General features: G+C 34.6%; 1 protein-coding gene across 6 annotated transcripts in view; it reads left to right on the top strand.

Annotated features, from left to right (window-relative positions):
• Positions 1 to 19,446, top strand: part of RAPGEF2 (Rap guanine nucleotide exchange factor 2) — a 262,493-nt gene that overhangs the window by 129,111 nt on the left and 113,936 nt on the right. For all 6 annotated transcript variants that reach the window (XM_023228378.2, XM_023228369.3, XM_023228352.3 and 3 more), the window contains exons 5-7: positions 12,433 to 12,508; positions 14,804 to 14,971; positions 17,314 to 17,331. In XM_023228378.2, the coding sequence (XP_023084146.1) occupies positions 12,433 to 12,508; positions 14,804 to 14,971; positions 17,314 to 17,331 (262 nt within the window). The remainder of the gene's footprint in view (positions 1 to 12,432; positions 12,509 to 14,803; positions 14,972 to 17,313; positions 17,332 to 19,446) is intronic.

Genomic DNA, 19,446 nt, shown 5'->3' with positions numbered 1-19,446 from the left:
TTTTTAAAGGAATTAAAATGTTAGTGGCTTAAGTATGTTTAGTGCTTGTTAAATAGACAACAAACTACTGAGGAACGAACAGGGGAAATAGCACAGCTATAAGGCCTTCATATTGTATAATAATTTTTATCGTGTATGCTATTTTTATAAGCAGAGATTAAATGTTGAGATCCACTTTGCAGAGGAGCAAACTTCTGTTAATTTGTGTTGGGGAGATGATTGTTAGAATGTTTCTAAGTGAGCCTTGAAAGAAATTTAGAGATGTATAGTGTGTGTTCAGTTTTCCCAATACTTCTGAAATATAAGCCGGTTAAAGTCCATGCTTTAGAAGCAGTTTGCAGTTTACACATATACATGTAATTTATATATGTATCTGGTGTGTGTGTGTGATTTTTAACATAGCTGTCACTTTTTTGGGGTCTAAACTAATGAGTCAACTTATTAAGAAAATATTACATGTATTTTAAGGAAAGTCTTTCAACCCACTTTCCTTTTATACTTATATTAAAATTTATTCTTATATACGTTACCAATTTTTGAGAATGGAATTGATGGCATCAGCAGTTACCTGTTAGCTTTTCCTCCCTACTTTAATTGCCACTCTGCTGTCTGAAGACAGTGTTATGTGATTGTTTTTTGGTAAGTCCTAAACAAATAAATTGGTTTTGATTTAGGAACATCAGTCCAGTCAGTTACTTAGACTTTTTTAAGGAAGAAACTAAAATTTAGTAACTGCCTATCATTTTCTGGAAACGGGGGTGTGAAAAGTTGATATATTGGAGTATTACGTTTTTAATCATTTTGTGAATTAGGACTGCCCACCAGTATAATATCTGCTTGACTCCTGTGTATTCCCTTGCTGGGTGTAGGCTGACTTGAATAAGTTTACATTCCGATACTGAGAATTGCATTCCACTGGGTAGTTCTGACGTACAAGAAGAATGTGGAGGCCCATACAAAGGGCAAGATTAGGGACACTGATAGAAGAGGCTTCTATGCACTGTGACTGCCTTTCGTGGAAAGCTCACACTGGCAGAAAGTGCTCTTGACCCAACTTGGGAGAGGAAAATGTGGTCACAGAAACTTCGGACAATTGGACCTTACGACACCTGCAGCACCCTGTCTGGTGTTTCATTGCCTATGGGTATTTACGAAAACTAGGTAAGACTTTACATTCTCAAACTTTCATGCTGTGTGGGAGTCTTGAAGGAAAGTTTAGTTTTCTCTATTTTTTATATTATATGGAAGACTACTTAGTAATTTTTTTATCTTCATATTTTTGGTATTACAAAGTCATGTCATTTGCACCTGTAGAAGTATTTAACTTAGTTTCAATTTTGCTAACAATTTTACTTTTTAATTTTTAAATTGTTTTGTATAAAAACTTCAGCAAAAAAATTTAATGGAATGAAAGTCTGAATTGTTATACTGTTTTTAGAGCAGTCGTTCTTAGCCATACTGAGGGAGTACTAGCATTTAGGAATAGTCTGTTTCATATGCTGCAAGTGGTCTTTTCAGTAATCATTTACTGGTGGGCTTATTTTTTTTTCTTTTTTGACATGGCAGAGAACTCACAGATTTACCAGAAGTGAACCTACATCACTTTTAGTTGTTATCTTGTGGTTGTTTAATGTAAGATTTTAAGGACATGCTGAAATTACATTGAGATTGAATTGTTGAAAGGCAAGGTGTACAGTGTATTTATACAGAACAATTTAGAAAGCTTTGAAATAGATCATAGTGATCACATTTTCATTCTGTGTAGAAGGAGAAGACTATCAGCATTCTTAAAACACATATACCATACTTCTCCCTTCCACCACCCCCTTTTCCTACTTTATGGCCTCTGACTAGACACCTCTTGTCAAATGCTAGTGTCTAGTTAGAAAGAACAGGTTTTTAAAATATTCAGGCTAACTCTCATTGATAACTGTTAACCTACATCTTTCTTGTTTTTGAAAGACAGCTATTCATATATGTGTGTTAATACATGTGTGTTGATAGCATGTCTTATATACAAATACACATATACACACAAAGACTGAAACTACTAGAAGACCAGAAATAACTTTTGAAAGATATTTTAATTCTAAGTAGAAAAGATAAGCCATGTATCTTTAAAAATTAAGGAGTCTGAAATTTTAAAATATCTTGTTTATCTTGGTAAACAACAGATCTTTGCCGAGGTAACCCTAAAGCTCTTTATGGTCATTTGTAATTTTGCTGAATTTGAATTGCCTTCTGAATTACAGATGCTGATTTGTGTTTTTCACTCAACTAGCTACTGAGTGAGCCTGGCCATTGAGAATTCACCTCTCAATGAAACTCACTTCTCGACTTGTCATTGGGCTATAGCTGTTTGTGTACTTGTCATCCATTGCATATAAACTACTTAAGAAGAGGGACTGTATTTAATGAGTTTTTTTGTAAACTCTCAGTATTGAGTACGGAGTTGATATTGGTAATATCGATTCTGTTATGTGTCCAGTGAACATTTGGAAGAGGAATAGATAGCACAATAATATATATGTCAGAAATAATGTTATCTAGTCATGCAGTGTGTAATAATGTTTTGAACAATAATGGACCACATTTACAGTGGTTGTCCCAGAAGATTATAATATGGTATTTTTACTGTACCTTTTCAATGTTTAGGTGTTTAGATACACAAATACCATTGTGTTACAATTGCCTACAATATTCAGTAGAGTAACATTCTGTATGGGTTTGTAGCCGAGGAGCAATAGGCTGTGTCATCTAGCCTAGGTTGATAGTAGGCTATCCCATCTTGGTTTGTGTAAGTATACTCTGTGATGGTCACACAACAGTAAAATCGCCAAACAACGTATTTCCCAGAACATATCTCCATCCTTAAGCAATGCATGACTGTATGTTAATATATATTATTACTCACACGTATTATTTTGTTATGCATTGTATGTTATGTACATAATATATTCTCACATTATATGTTAAATTTAAACAAAAGTTTCTCACATGAATCATATATATATAAGAAAAAATAAATGTTTTGTAGAGAGAGAAAAAAACTCAAATATATGACCATGGATAAAGAAAAAAATGAGATTAATATTAGGGGGAAAAATGTTCATATAAATGACTCTTCTAAACTTTGATTTAAAATAAAGATTAAGTTGTATTCTTAATCCAAAAATTTCAAATCCAGAATGCTCCAAAACTTGAAATTTTTTGAGCACTGACATGGTGCTCAAAGGAAATACTCATTGGCGCATTCTGGATTTCATATTTCCAGAGTAGGGATGCTCCACCTATACATGCAAATATTCCCAAATCCAAAATAATCCAAAATCAGAGCACTTCTGATTCTAAGCATTTTGGATAATGGATACTCGACCTGTCTTTCAGTCGTATTTGTTTACCTCCTGCCCACCTCTAACTAGTTCTTTCACCCAATGTCTGTCACTTCGTTGTTAAATTATCATATAAAAGAGACAGGTTCCCAGTTTGTCCGTCATCAAATATAACTCTTCATTTGTTCCTAAGATTTGCTGTTTGTTAAAATAGAGATTCTACTTTTTTTATTCAAGTCCCAGATTTTGGCCAAGAAACCCAAATATCCTCTCTATAGTTTCTTTTCTAAGATTTTTTTATTGTGATAAAAAAAAAAAAATGTAAACTATGTCATTGTAACTATTTTTAAATGTATGGTTACATTTAAGTGCGTGTTCCAGTGGCATTAATTACATTCACACTGTTGTGTCACTAGAGGCACTACCTCTTTCTAAAGCTTTTCTGTAACTCCAGATGGAAACCCTGAAACCATTATGCTTTCCAAACCGCTTTCTCCAGCCCTTGGCAACCTTGAATCAACTTTCTGTCTCTATGAATTTGCCTATTCTAGATATTTCATGTAAGTGGAATCATATATTTGTACTTTTGTGGCTGGCTTGTTGTCTTTAGTGTATGTTTTCAGGATTCATCCATGTTGTAGCAGGTATCTGAACTTTATTCCTTTATATGGTTGAATAATATTCCATTGTGTGTGTATGCCGCAGCTTGTTTATCCATTCATCCATTGTTGGACACTGGGGTCGTTTCCACATTTTGGCTACTGTGAATAATGTTGCAGTGAGCATTGATGTACAAATATCTGTTTGAGTCCCTGCTCTCAGTTCTTTTTGGTATTTACCTAGGGCTAGAATTGCTGTGTCATATGTTAATTCTATGTTTAGATTTTTGAGAAATTGCCAAACTGTTTTCCACAGTGGCTGTATCATTTTACATGCCCACTAGCAATGCACAGAGTTCCAAGTCCTCCACATTCTTTTTTTTCTTTTTGCTTTCTTCAAAAAGGGAAATAGTAAAAAATTGTAGCCATCCTGGTATCTCATTTGCATGTGGCTTCAGGTGTGAAATGGTATCTTACTGTGGTTTTGATTTGCTTTTCTCTGATGACTAAAGATGCTGAGGACCTTTTCATGTGCGTATTGGCTCTTTGTGTATCTTCTGTGGAGAAATGCCTATGTCAGTCCTTTGTCAGGTTTACACTGGGTTGTCTTTTTGTAGTTTAAGAATTTTTTATGTATTTTGAATATTGAATCTTTATCAGGTATGTGATTTGCAAATACTTTCTTATTCTGCAGGTTGCCTTTTCAGTTAAGGCCCTTTGATGCGGATTTTTTCATTGTGATGAAATTCAGTTGATCTGTGTTTATTCTCCTGCTCCTCATGCTTTTATTTTCCAGAGCTAAGAATCTGTTGCCAACTCCAAGGTCATGAGGATTTAATCCTATGCTTTTACTAAGAGTTTACTTTTGGCTCTTATATTTAGCTTGTTGATTCATTTCGAGTTAATTTTTGTCTATGGTGTGCAGTAGGGGTCCAATTTCATTCTTTTTCATGTGAAAGCCAGTAATCCCACCACCATTTGTTAAAGACTGTGTTCTTCTCCCATTGAACAGATATGGCATCCTTGTCACCCATTGAACAGATATGGCATCCTTGTCAAAAACCAGCTGGTCAATCATTTGCAGTAACCTGGATGAGACTGGAGACTATTATTTTGAGTGAAGTAACTCAGAAATGCAAAACCAAACATCATATGTTCTGACTCATAAGTGAGAACTAATCTATGAGGATACAGAGGCATAAGAATGACACAGTGGATTTTGGGGACTCAGCGGGGAAGTGTGAGAAGGGGGTGAGGGATAAAAGACTACAAATTGGGTGCAGTGTATACTGCTTGGGTGATGGGTGCACCAAAATCTCAGAAATCACCACTAAAGAACTTATATAACCAAGTGCCACCTGTTCCCCAATAACCTGTGGAAATAAAAAATTTAAAAAGAAAAAAAGAAAACATAAGGAAAAAAAAGTACTGTTAATTTAACACTCACACACAAAAAATCAATTGGCCATTGTATGAGTTGATGTCTGGACTCCCACTTCTATCCTTTTGGCCTAAGTACCACACTGTTTTGATTACTGTAGCTTTGTAGTAAATTTTGAAATTGGGAAGTGTGAGTCCTCTGACTTTGTTCTTTTTCAAGATTTTCTTGGCAAATTAGGGCCCACTGAATTTTCATATGAATTTTACGACCAGTTTTTTCATTTCTGTAAAAAAGACTGGTCTAATTTTGATAGAGGGTATGTTGAATCTGTAGATCACCTTAATGTAGTTTATTATAAGACTTACTAAAAAAAAAAAAAACAGTGCTGTATTTGACAGTGTTAAGAGTCCATTTCTGACAGTGGCACCAAGGAACAGGATGTAATCACATTTGGATTAGAATGTAGTCACATGGTTTAGAGCAATCCTTACCTACTCCTGATTTTTGATCAAGGATCGTAGGTGTACATTTAAGTTACCCAAGTTCTTTAATTGTATTTTTTCTAAATTATTTCTAAGTCTTTTAAAAATGATTATTTTAGAAACTTAAGGGATACTGGCTTTTAGCTGGTGTAATGGGACTTAATGAATTATTATTATTATTATTTTGAGACGGAATCTTGCTCTATCACCCAGGCTGGAGTGTAGTGGCGTGATCTCGCTCACTGCAACCTCTGCCTCCCGGGTTCAAGTGATTCTTCTGCCTCAGCCTCCCGAGTAGCTGGGACTTCAGGCACACGCCACCATGCCTGGCTAATTTTTTTTTTTTTTTTTTTTTTTTTGAGATGGAGTCTTGCTCTGTTGCCCAGGCTGGAATGAGTGGTGTGATCTCGGCTTACTGCAAGCTCTGCCTCCTGGGTTCACACCATTTATTGGCCAGTCTGGTCTCAAACTCCTGACCTCAGGCCATCTGCCTGCCTCAGCCTCCCAAAGTGCTGGGATTATAGGCATGAGCCACCGTTCCCGGCCTATTATTATTATTTTTGAGACTGAGTCTTGCTCTGTTACCCAGGCTGAAGTGCAGTGGTGCAATCTCGACTCACTGCAACCTCCATCTCCTGAGTTCAAGTGATTCTCCTACCTCAGCCTCCTGAGTAGTTAGGATTACAGGTGCCTGCCATTATGCCTAGCTAACTTTTGTATTTTTAGTAGAGACGGGGTTTCACCATGTTGGCTAGGCTGGTCTCAAACTCCTAACCTCAAGTGATCTTCCCATCTCGTCTTTCCAAAGTGCTGGGATTACAGGCATGAGCCACCGTGCCCAGCCTATGAAAAGTTATCTTAATTTATGCATCTGGTCTTTGGAAAGCCCTTTGGATTCCCTGAATTTTTTGTGAGAAATTTTTCAGTTCTGTGTATTTCCCCTTAGAAACTCTTCCGGGGTAATACCCTTTTATAGATTTGATTTTTCTATAAGGGCATGTATTGTAATTATTGTTTTTGATTCTTTCCTTGTGTGTCCATCATTTCATAGTTTTGTCTTTGTTTATAATTTTACTTGTTGTGTAAGCATCTTGCTGTGCTAATGCATTCAAAGACTTCGGTTTTGTTAATAACTTTTAACTGAAAACTGAGAACCTGTTGTTTAATATAATATTAAATACTGTGTGAATTTGATCACCTTTTCAGTGTAGAGCATTTCATTGTGCACACCGGATCCTCTGTGGCTTTCCTGCACTCACACTTTATAAAATGTCTTGTACTTTATTCTTACTGTTTTGGTTTTGTGTTTTACTCTCTCAAAGTGTATTTGTTATTTGCAGTCCTGAACATTTTGCACCATTTTTTTCCACTCAGTAGTCTAAAATATTTAAAAGGATTGTTCATTATATTGTCAATGAGGTACTTTATCTCCTACACATCTTCATCTGTTGCCTTTTTTAAGTCTCTGTACTTATTTTCCAGAGCTGAATTTCTTCAGTTTATTTGTATAGAACTTGACCAAAGATTTTTGAAAATGTTGTAAATAATCATATTTATTTACTTTTGTTTATGTATTTATTATTTCAAAGAATCAGAGCAGAAGCAGAAGTAACTTGTGGACTTAATTTTGAGCTAACTTTTTTTTTTTCATTGCTGTGTATGTTTCTTCCAACCTTACAGCTTCCGGTTTGTGAGCTAAGAGCACATCATCTCTGTGAGAGAGCTCAGAGACTTTGTCACTCATCAGGCCTAGCGTGTGCACTCATGACCTACTCTTTGGCTCCTTTGAGGCTGCTCTTCCTTTCTGCATTCCTGGCTGTGTTTGAAAAAATAGATTGTTGAATAAATGAAGTAATATATTCTCCCTTGCTAATATGTGTTCTGTGCACATTGCTTTTTCCATTCAGCTTTTTCAGTAAATACATCTGATGGAAAGTCTGCAGTTTCTCGTGTTCACATCTTTGTGATGCTTTGTGGAACTTGAGTCTTTTTATGGTTGAAAAAGTTTCATCAGGCTCTAGTGCAACTGACTCTCTGAAAAACTCTCATGGAAATGTTTTTATAGAGCACATTTTAGGAAATGTAAACTTTTCATCCCCGAAGTAATAGTGTGCTAGTGCAACTTGAAGTGTGACTTCCTAGCCATAAAGTTCTGTTGAATGAATGACTAATTGGTAAGAGAATTTGCACCCTAAATCCTGGAGTGGGGAAGATGGTACTATATTTATATATAAAATAATTAACAGTTATATAGTTTATTTATGTGAACATTAACACCTTTTGTTGCTAAAATTTGTAAAGGGAATTCTAGCATGTATTTTTGTATCAAGTATTATATGAACAGTATATACTTTACAAACATTTATGATTTTTTACTATGTTACATTTAAAAATGGATAAACATTAGACCACTATATTTATAAACTTGTCTAAGTCTGTATGTAACCTGCCAGATATTTTACTCACACATTGAGATTATTAATTTGTAGTGCATAATTGTAAGCTTCATTTAAAAAAATTAAATTGCAAATAGGTAGATTCAGAAACTCAAATTTTTGTGTATATTGAAGAGTTATGGAATTTCAGTTGTATTTAATTGTAAGCTAAAAGAAATGTTTAAAAATTCAGATCATTTAAATTGTATGAGAAGTAACATGAAGATAGATTTATTATGTTTCTGGCAAATTTTTTCACTTAAAATTACTCTAACATGTGTGTTTCTGTGGGCATATATGTGTGACGGCATATATGTGTGACTATATATGAACATTTAAAATTTTTTTTCAAATATGTTAAACATGATGCTGGTTTTGATTTTCATGGAAACTTTTTCTTCTTTTCAAGGCAGGGTTTTACTCTGTTGCCCAGGCTAGAGTGCAATGGCACATTCTTGGCTCACTGCAACCTCTGCCTCCCATGCTCAAGTGATCCTCCCATCTCAACTTCCTGAGTAGCAGGGAATATAGGCTCACACCACCATGCCTAGCTAGTTTTTGTATTTTTAGTAGAGACAGGATTTCACCATGTTGCCCAAGCTAGTCTCGAACTCCTGGGCTCAAGTGATCATCCCTCCTCAGGCTTCCAAAATGCTGGGATTACAAGCATGAGCCATCGCATCTGGCCAGAAATGATTTTGGAAAAGGACTTAATTATCTTTAACAGTCAAATAATTATTATTAAGGAAAAGGACTTAAGTGATGGCCTAGTCTAACCTGATAAACCTGTAAACAAATAAAATTTATTGTATGATGTGGTGAAGATAGTTTGCTAGAGATAGCAGACGATAGAATGACAATATTGGCTTTTCTATTTTCTTCCTCTTACATGACTTGGCTCCTGATACTTGAAACATGTATATTACTATGATATAAAGAGGATTATAAATGGAACAAGAATTTCCATAGGAGTCCGTCACAGTGCCTGATTAACTTGGAAAAAATTGTTCAATGAAATAGTTTTTTGATAGAATTTTAAAGCATTTTTTCTTAAAGATAAGTTTATTAAGTATGATTGACAAAAATTTTAATATTAGGCCAGTGGTGGTAGCTCACACCTGTAATCCCAGGCCATGTATGGTGGTATGCACCTGTAGTCCCAGGTACTTGGGAGTCTGAGGTAAGGTAGGAGGGTTGCTGGAGTCCAGGAGTTCAAGACTGCAGTGAGCTGTGATTGTGCTGCTGTACTGTGGCTTGGGTGATGGGGTGAGACCCTGTCTCTTTAAAAAAAAAAAAAGTTAAGTCCTGAATGGGCAAAAACTGGCAGCCTTCCCTTTGAAAACTGGCACAAGACAGGGACGCCCTCTCTCACGACTCCTGTTCAACATAGTGTTGGAAATTCTGGCCAGGGCAGTCAGGCAGGAGAAAGAAAGAAAGAAAGTGTATTCCTTTAGGAAAAGAGGAAGTCAAATTGTCACTGTTTGCAGATGACTGATTGTATATTTAGAAAACCCCATCATCTCAGCCCCAAATCTCCTTAAGCCGATAAGCAACTTCAGCAAAGTCTCAGGATACAAAATCAATGTGCAAAAATCACAAGCATTCTTATACACCAGTAACAGACAAACAGAGAGCCAAATCATGAGTGAACTCCCATTCACAATAGCTTTAAAGAGAATAAAATACCTAGAAATCCAACTTACAAGGGATGTGAAGGACCTCTTCAAGGAGAACTACACACCACTGCTCAGTGGAATAAAAGAGGACACAAACAAATGGAAGAACATTCCATGCTCATGGATAGGAAGAATCAATATTGTGAAAATGGCCATACTGCCCAAGGTAATTTATAGATTCAATGCCATCCCCATCAAGCTACCAATGACTTTCTTCACAGAATTGGAAAAAACTGTTTTAAAGTTCATATGGAACCAAAAAAGACCCCACATTGCCAAGACAATCCTAAGCCAAAAGAACAAAGCTGGAGGCATCATGCTACCTGACTTCAAACTATACTACAAGGCTACAGTAACCGAAACAGCATGGTACTGGTACCAAAACAGAGATATAGACCAATGGAACAGAACAGAACTCTCAGAAATAATACCACACATCTACAACTATCTGATCTTTGACAAACCAAACAAAAATAAGAAATGGGGAGAGGATTCCCTATTTAACAAATGGTGCTGGGAAAACTGGCTAGCCATATGTAGAAAGCTGAAACTGGATCCCTTCCTTACACCTTATACAAAAATTAATTCAAGGTGGATTAAAGACTTAAATGTTAGACCTAAAACCATAAAAACCCTAGAAGAAAACCTAGGCAATACCATTCAGGACATAGGCATGGGCAAGAACTTCGTGTCTAAAACACCAAAAGCAATGGCAACAAAAGCCAGAATTGACAAATGGAACCTAATTAAACTAAAGAGCTTCTGCACAGCAAAAGAAACTACCATCAGAGTGAACAGGAAACCTACAGAATGGGAGAAAATTTTTGCAATCTACTCACCTGACAAAGGGCTAATATCCAGAATCTACAAAGAACTCAAACAAATTTACAAGAAAAAAACAACCCTATCACAAAGTGGGCAAAGGATATGAACAGACAGTTCTCAAAAGAAGACATTTATGCAGCCAATAGACACATGAAAAAATGCTCATCATCACCATCAGAGAAATGCAAATCAAAACCACAATGAGATACCATCTCACACCAGTTAGAATGGCAGTCATTTAAAAGTCAGGAAACAACAGGTGCTGGAGAGGATGTGGAGAAATAGGAACACTTTTATACTGTTGGTGGGACTGTAAACTAGTTCAACCATTGTGGAAGACAGTGTGGTGATTCCTCAAGGATCTAGAACTAGAGATACCATTTGACGCAGCCATCCCATTACTGGGTATATACCCAAAGGATTATAAATCATACTGCTATAAAGACACATGCACACGTATGTTTATTGCAGCACTATTCACAATAACAGAGACTTGGAACCAATCCAAATGTCCATCAATGATAGACTGGATTTAAAAAATGTGGCACGTATACACCATGAAATACTATGCAGCCATAAAAAAGGATGAGTTCATGTCCTTTGTAGGTACATGGATGAAGCTAGAAACCATCATTCTGAGCAAACTATCGCAAGAACAGAAAAACAAACACTGCATGTTCTTGCTCATAGGTGGGAATTGAACAATGAGAACACTTTGACACAGGAAGGAGAACATCACACATCACTGCCTGTCGTGGGGTGGGGGTAGGGGGGAGGGACAGCATTAGGAGATATACCTAATGTAAATGACGAGTTAATGGGTGCAACACACCAACATGGTACATGTATACAGATGTAACAAATCTGCACGTTGTCCACATGTACCCTAGAACTTAAAGTATAATAATAATTTTTTAAAAGTTCATATTAAATGGAAGGAAAGAAATATTTTTGTGAATGAGTGAGGTGTCACATTAACAAAGAGAGCTTCACTGGAATTCTCTGTTCTTGATTCTAGTTTGCATATCCCTGTGTCAGAAACAATAAATCTTCTCCAGTGTTAATGTGGGAATTCACCACAGATAAGGCAAAGGTGCTATGTCTGTGTTCACTCATGCAGAGTTCTCAGGAGGAATGAGCTTTTAGTAGTACATCAACTGAAATCACTTTACCGTAAAAATAAAGTCTTAAGTTGAGTATCTTTTTCTTAAAACATTTAGAATAAGTTGATTTGAAAATTTAGGAAAATAAATACACTTTTTAGGTGAAAAAAGTGTTTAACCTAAGCAAGTTGTGAAGAGAATTACATGTACATGCATTTTATGCTTCTTTGGGACATTTCTATAGTTTGCCACTGAGACATTTCCCATCCCTACTGGAATATTCTCAAAGTTCACCTGAGGATGATTTAAAATAACCTAACAGAAAACCCACCCATGCTAATAATTCTCCTTTTCTTACATCATTAATTTGAAAATATTATGTTACAATTTTCCAGAAAAATCTATGACTGAAACTTAAGAATTTGCATGCTTTCTTGTCATTCTGTGTAAATTATTAAAGATAGTTCACTTTCTCCAAGGTGTACTTTTTGTAATTGTTTTTAATTTTTATTTATCTGGAAGTTTGGCTTATGTTCCCAATTCATATTACTTAAATCTCTGAGGTTGTCCTCACTGATTTTTTTTTTCTTTCTTTCTAGTTTTGGCAAGCGTTCTGCAGGAAGTTTTAGGCGTGGCTGTGAATGCATTGTTTTAGAGCCTTCTGAAATGATTGTGGTAAGAGTTTTTCTTGTGAGGACTATTTTTCTCCTGAAAAATTGCATGAAATAAAGGCATGTTTTACAAACTGCTTATAATATTAGATTTTTGTTGAATAGAAAATATTGCATATTTTCTATAACATTAGATATATTTATTTCACAACTTTTTATTATGAATGGGTTCATAATCATAATATTTCATTATTTACAGGATTGAATTAAATGCAAAAAAATTTTAAAAACTACAAGTAGCTAAGTGTTTTGTTTTTGTACTTTGTAATTCAGTCTATAATAATGCCATTTAATTGAAATTTGGGGAGAATCTCTTGATTGCAGGATTTTAGCTCTCCAAGTTTTGGTTGGTTTGAGTGACTTACTTTAAATGAATCACTAGGTTTGCTGGTGTGAGAACAATTTTGGAATCTAAACATGCCTCCACTGTGAGCATTTGTGAGGAATAACCAAATGGAACTTTGTTCACTGTTAATTCATTCATCAGAGTTTCTAAGATGTTTTAAATGAGGAATTATTTTTTAAACAACACTATTTTTAAAAACACAAGATAATCACTTGAATTCTTTCAAGTAATTAAAAGGAAATTTGGGGACTGTTATGCTGGTTAAACAGTGTTGACATCTTTTCTCTCTCTTTAATGGAATTTTGTGACTTAAAAATTTATAAAGAGAGATTATACATGGAACATATTAGTAAAATAGATATTAGCAACCTTGAAGCTTAAAAACCAAACCTGTCATACTTTTTCCTTACTGTATAAGAATGATTTTAAGATAGGATAATATGTACCCTTTAAAAAAATTAGTCACAGAAATAAGATGAGGTGGAAGGGGAGTTTCCCAGTCTAGACATTCAGTTGATATTCTTTCTGTCCCCATCCAGCATCCTAGCTGGGAAGGAAGATCTTGTAAAGTAAATGATAACCAAATAAAGATGACAATGGAAACTTTATTCACGTTTAGTAAAGTATTTGATAAACAATTGTAGGTCTCTTTTCAGAGAAGATGTAGGGTTTTCCCTATGATGTAGGAGAGGAATTCCGTCAGAAATGAGAACTTCCTCATCAAAGCTAGCAAACTTTTTGTAAAATTTACTGAAATATTTGGTAAAGTTTTACAAAATGTACTCAAGTGAGAAAGTAGCATAGTTATGAGTAAGGATTTAGGGTTGGGAAGAATGTGGGCAGCTATATAGCACTTTCCAACAGTAGATAGTCTAGATATTTCCTTGAGATTTTGCCCTCTGTTAATACCACTTTTAGTTTTCTCTGAAGGATTTTTGGTCTTTAAAATTGAGTATTTTATACTTGCTGATACTACATGAACTACTAGGTTTGCTGGTGTGAGAACAGTTACATAACCTAAACATGCCTCCATTATGAGCAGTCACATGAGGAATAACCTAATGTAACTTTTATTCCCTGTTCATTCATCAGCATTTCTAATTTTTTTTTTTTTTTTTGAGACAGAGTCTCGCCCTGTTGCCCAATTTGGAGTGCAATGGCGTGATCTCAGCTCACTGCAACTTCCACCTCCTGAGTTCAAGCAATTCTCCTGCCTAAGCCTCCCGAGTAGCTGGAATTACAGGCACGTGCACCACACCCAGCTAATTTTTTGTATCTTTAGTAGAGATGGGGTTTCACCATGTTGGCCAGGATGGTCTTGAACTCCTGACCTCATGATCCACCCGTCTCAGCCTCCCAAAGTGCTGGGATTACAGGCGTGAGCAACTGTGCCTGTCCTAAAATGATTTTAAATGAGGAATTACTTTTAAACAACACTATTTATAAAAAAAGAAACTGAAGTCACACAATGAAAGTAGAAGGAGAAACCCTTGCATAACCTACCGAAGCCATTCTGTTAGCAGTGTTTGAGTCATCTGGAGGTTTTTACAGATTTCCATCAGTTTTTTTTTGTTTTTGTTTTTTCCACATTGCTTAAGACAGTGTGGCAGTTGCTTTCATAATGTGTGGTAATGTATCCTGTGAGATCTTTCACTAATAAATCAGTACAAAGACTGCTGAAAATATCCTTCCCTTTGAAACTACAGGAAATTCAAGAGTTACCCATATTGTCCTAAGTGGAACTGAAAATGCCTCCTCATAAAAGAAATGTTACTTAAAACCAATTAGTTCCAGAGAAGTTCAGAGACACTTGAAGTTTGTCTAGCTAGTTTGTCTACAGATGTCCTTTGCAAGATGATTGAATATGGGTTATCTGTAAGTTTCTTTCTGTATCTAATATTAATAGGAAATGTTGCATTTGGAGAAATGAAATTTTGGGGGGTTTTATTTCAGGTGGACTATATGGATGAAAATGAAGAATATTTTCAGCGTCAAGCTTCCCATAGACAGTCTCGAAGGAGATTTAGAAAAATCAACCAGAAGGGTGAAAGACAAACAATTATTGACACTGTGGATCCTTATCCCATGGGCAAACCTCCTTTGCCTAGAGGCTATCACACGGTAAGTTATACGAGTGTAATCATTTTATTTATTTCTAGTTTTTTGTTGGGGTTTTGTGAAAAGATGTTTAAATTTTCAATTTTTGACAAATCTTTTCAATGACATATATACACACACATTAAATATACTTAAATATTTATTTTTATTTGTTATATTAATAAATATAAAATAAATATAATTTAAACTTATATTTATTAAAGAAATAGTAGATTTTTCTGGAAGCAAACATGATATGGTTAGTTTTTAAAAGACATTGAAATAAGATGTCAACAGACTTTGCTAGCTCCTTTATTTCTTAAGTTGTTCTCTGAAGATCAGCTTTGTGATAAGCCCATATAATTGTAATTGGAGTATTTTAAGTTGTTTTACCTTAATCTAACATTTTAGCCCCCTCCTGTGCACTCCACCCTTCACGCCCAACCCGAATGACTGCTGTCTATTTAAAAGTAGATATGTAAAAATTGCATTATTTTTCATAGTTTTTTATACCTTTATAAGAATCTGAGATTTATTTTTTAATGCAACGAAGTAAGAATAATTTGAAATAATGCTTTTTAAAATCTCAATGTGAAGATGCCCTGAAATATTTCTAATAGGTTCAAAGATCCTCTTAAAGGCAGGCAGACATAACCCAGTTGATTGTCATTTATTTCATAAATATTGATAGATAAACTGCTTTTTATGTTTGAGGAAACCAAGACACAGATAATGAGTGCTTTGTTGAAGATCTCAATAAAGTCACTTTAAAGCCTAATTTTTCTTATTCCTTTGTTTTTTCAAGAGCAAAGTAGCTTAGATTCCTGGATAGGTCATAATAATGTGAAAGATTGTTTATGCATGTAATACCATTAAATGAGTGGTTATTTTATGTATAAATAATTTTAAAGTAAAAATAGATACTTAACAACTGTTTTACATTCCCCAGTTGTTTACGGTTTTCTTTCTTTTCTGCAAATAAGTATAAATACAAAATGCATGGGAAAATGTATATAGACTTAAAATTATTTACTCAACTTTTAATAAGTTTAAGTGATATATCTTAAACCCACACTTCATATATTATTTCTCAGAGAGCTCTTTTTATTTAAATATTTAATGTGGTTTTGACCACTAGCAGTCTGACTACTCTTCTTGCTACCCATGAAGTATTTTAGTTTAACATGAATTTCATAGTTGAGTCATTGCATTGAGCTCATTTGGAAAGGACTGCTTTTTGCTCATCACAAAGACATCTTTGTCTGTTGCAGAGACTCAGTATTAAAAAAACGATGAAAGGTTTTTTGTTACCATTGTCCATAAAAGAAGGTAATGTTTTTGGGGTTGATGTAGCATTATGGAAGAAGGAAATATGTATTAAAAATAGTTACACATATTAATAGTACAACACAGATAATATTTTAGCCTAGCATTAATATTGCTAATTTTTTTCTGCTTTGGAATTGTTTTTCCAGTTTAGTTTTCAAACTAAAATAGTCAGTAGGAGTATGGATTATTTAAAATGTAGTGCTAAAGTTGGTTTGTTTGTTCTTATATTTGTCACACTTTAGTTGGGTGGGCCATTTGATAACTGTCACCCCCACCCCCACCGTGATTCCCCTTTTATGGAAAACTTCATTCAATTTCCTTACACTGCTCCCTTTTCATTATTTGTTTTAAAAAATATATTTCTTTTATTGTTACAAGATTTTTTTTTTTTTAGTGGATTTTTAAGAATGTCTTACCTAGCCAGCAGATAATTCTAGGGAAAATTCAATACTAGGATGAAAAATTTGGCTTGATTACTAATGGATCTTATACTGGTTTACTAATGTGTGACATGTGGCATTAATTTTACTAAATGAGTTAAGATTGGCAACAACATGGTCATAAGGATTGCATCCTTTTTGGGGTGTAAAAATGACATAATTATATGTATTTATTTTACATAAATACATAATTTTAATGTAGGAAGATTGCAAAATTTTGTTTTGTATATATGATACCACATAGTAAAAAGAATTAAATAGAAATTATTCTTTATTACTCCTACATCATATTTACTTATTTTTAACAGAAATAGTTCTCTTTGAAAGAAATTGGCTAATAGGGAAGGACTGAGGGTGAAAAGTTTATTTAAAAGAATTGCATGATCAACTTCACAGGTGATTTAAAGTGATTGCAAGTGCATTTCAAGTGCATGGCTAAAGAACATGGGAAGCATTATACATATAGCTGATTCTGTATGATCATTCTTAACTTAATTTTAACATTATCTTCATTTTGGCAGATGTAATATAGCATGTCTGATAATGTTCATCTTTTCCTTTCCTCCTTTATGGCACTCATTTCATTTTGGCTCAAAGGAATGCACTAAATCTCAGGTATTGTAATTTGTGTGTGGTCTCCTGACACTAACCTAAGTTTATGTGTGAATTTGCACTGTTACTAATGAATTTATAATATTGATATGTTTTGCTTGGTCTTGTCCTTCTGTATTTTGCCCTAATTTACTTTGAAATTATCAGTGGTTTGGGTGGTAGAATAGGCTGCTTGATCTATACAGACCTGGGGATGGATTGTCCATGTTGAAGAAAGAATTCAAGTGCAAGCTACTTATTTTTAAAAATGAATGGAGCACTTAAAAAAATGAATGGAACACTATTCTTCACTAACCTGCTTTGCAAATAAAAAAATGAAGGGAGAAAGGCAGGCAGACATAAAGGATTTTTTTTCCTTTTTATGTGAAAGCTTATGGGAAATTCATTAGAAATTTACATTTTAAATACTATAGATGAAAACTTTAAAGTTCAGGAATCCCAATGGGAGAACATTTTGGGAGGCCACTGGTAAAATTTCAGTCAGATTTTTTTTTAAAAAGCTTAGTTAGAAAGGAAACAAAGTTTAAAATCTCTTTGTATTTTCTTATTTGCACTTTGTTGTTTTTGTTTGTTTGTTTGTTTGTTTTTTGAGACGGAGTCTCGCTCTGTCGCCCAGGCCAGAGTGCAGTGGCCGGATCTCAGCTCACTGCAAGCTCCACCTCCCGGGTTTACGCCATTCTCTCGCCTCAGCTTCCTGAGTAGCTGGGACTACAGGCGCCTGCCACCTCGCCCGGCTAATTTTTTGTATTTTTTTAGTAGAGACGGGGTTTCACCGTGTTAGTCAGGATGGTCTCCATCTCCTGACCTCGTGATCCTCCCGTCTCGGCCTCCCAAAGTGCTGGGATTACAGGCTTGAGCCACCGCGCCCGGCCTGCACTTTGTTTTTAACAAGGTTTCTTGCTTTTATTTCATTCTACATTTTAATTGAGGTCTGTAATAATCTCCTTGGTCACTTCTTTCATGCCAGTACATGACTAAGTACTATACTAAGTACTAAAGTACATGACTAAGTACTGTACTAAGTACTAAAATCTATGATTTTCAGTGTGAGTTCTTTGAAGATATAGATTACATTTGGGGTTATCAGGGAATTTTGAGTCAAGGAAGAAAAACTGATTTATTCCTGAAAACTAATTGGTTAAGTAACTAGTAGCATTTTATGCTTGTGTTTTATTATTGTACAGGGAAAAGATCATGAATAATTTATTCACTTTGGGGAAATCTATCATCTATATATCTTTGGCTATTAGAGTAACTTTGCCTAAAAGTATGAATTTTATGTATAAATTTTCAAATTAAAATGAGACAGTTCCTTTATGTTCTATACAAGAGAGTACGTATTAGAATGCCACAGATGTCATGATTGCTGTATTGGTTTTTGGAAGCACTACTAATTTTTAAATGATGTGATAAATCTAAAACATTTTTATATAATTTAAAAATTTTAAGTTAAATAAAATAATTTTTAAATTGTACACAGTTTTATGTACATCAGTGTTTGGAGCTTCTCTCTGAAAAGAGTACGCTTATATATAACATAATATTTTAAAAGATAAATCAATATGTAATTGATCTTCCTCTTTTTTTAAGCATAAATTGCCAGTCTAATTCCTACTTAGAACTTGGAATTGAATTTAAAATATGCACTGAGTTATGATGTATACTTTAATGTACACTTTTTAAAATTAGATGTGTCGCAATAGTTTAAAATGGATTATAATTATTTTCTTCAGAAACATGAATACTCATAGTCCATGTAGTGTGTTTTCAGGACATTTTTCAAGACAAGTGTATGAGGTTTGCAGAGAGAATAGCATTTTAAAATGCAGTGAGAAAGGAAGATTGGAGATGGCTTTCATTAGCATTTTCTTACATTTTGATGAGTAGAGATTGAGGCTGTATTTAAAATTGCTAAAAAATAAGATTTAGCATGAATTTTCAGTCTTAGAGTGAGTAGTTATAGAGGCAGGTAATAAGGTTCCTGGCAGAGGCTGGAAGATCTGAGGTCCATCACTAAAGAGACTATCTGGGGACTTTGGATGGTAAAGTTTACCTTGTCTCCCGGTTCAGAATAGGGCAGGAGAAGAAAAGCTATGTTTGTTTTACCCATGGTTTCAA

Source organism: Piliocolobus tephrosceles, chromosome 3, assembly GCF_002776525.5.
Source record: "Piliocolobus tephrosceles isolate RC106 chromosome 3, ASM277652v3, whole genome shotgun sequence".
Lineage (NCBI taxonomy): Eukaryota > Metazoa > Chordata > Mammalia > Primates > Cercopithecidae > Piliocolobus > Piliocolobus tephrosceles.
The sequence above is the reverse complement of the archived record's forward strand: the minus strand, read 5'-3'. Positions and strand labels throughout refer to the sequence as shown.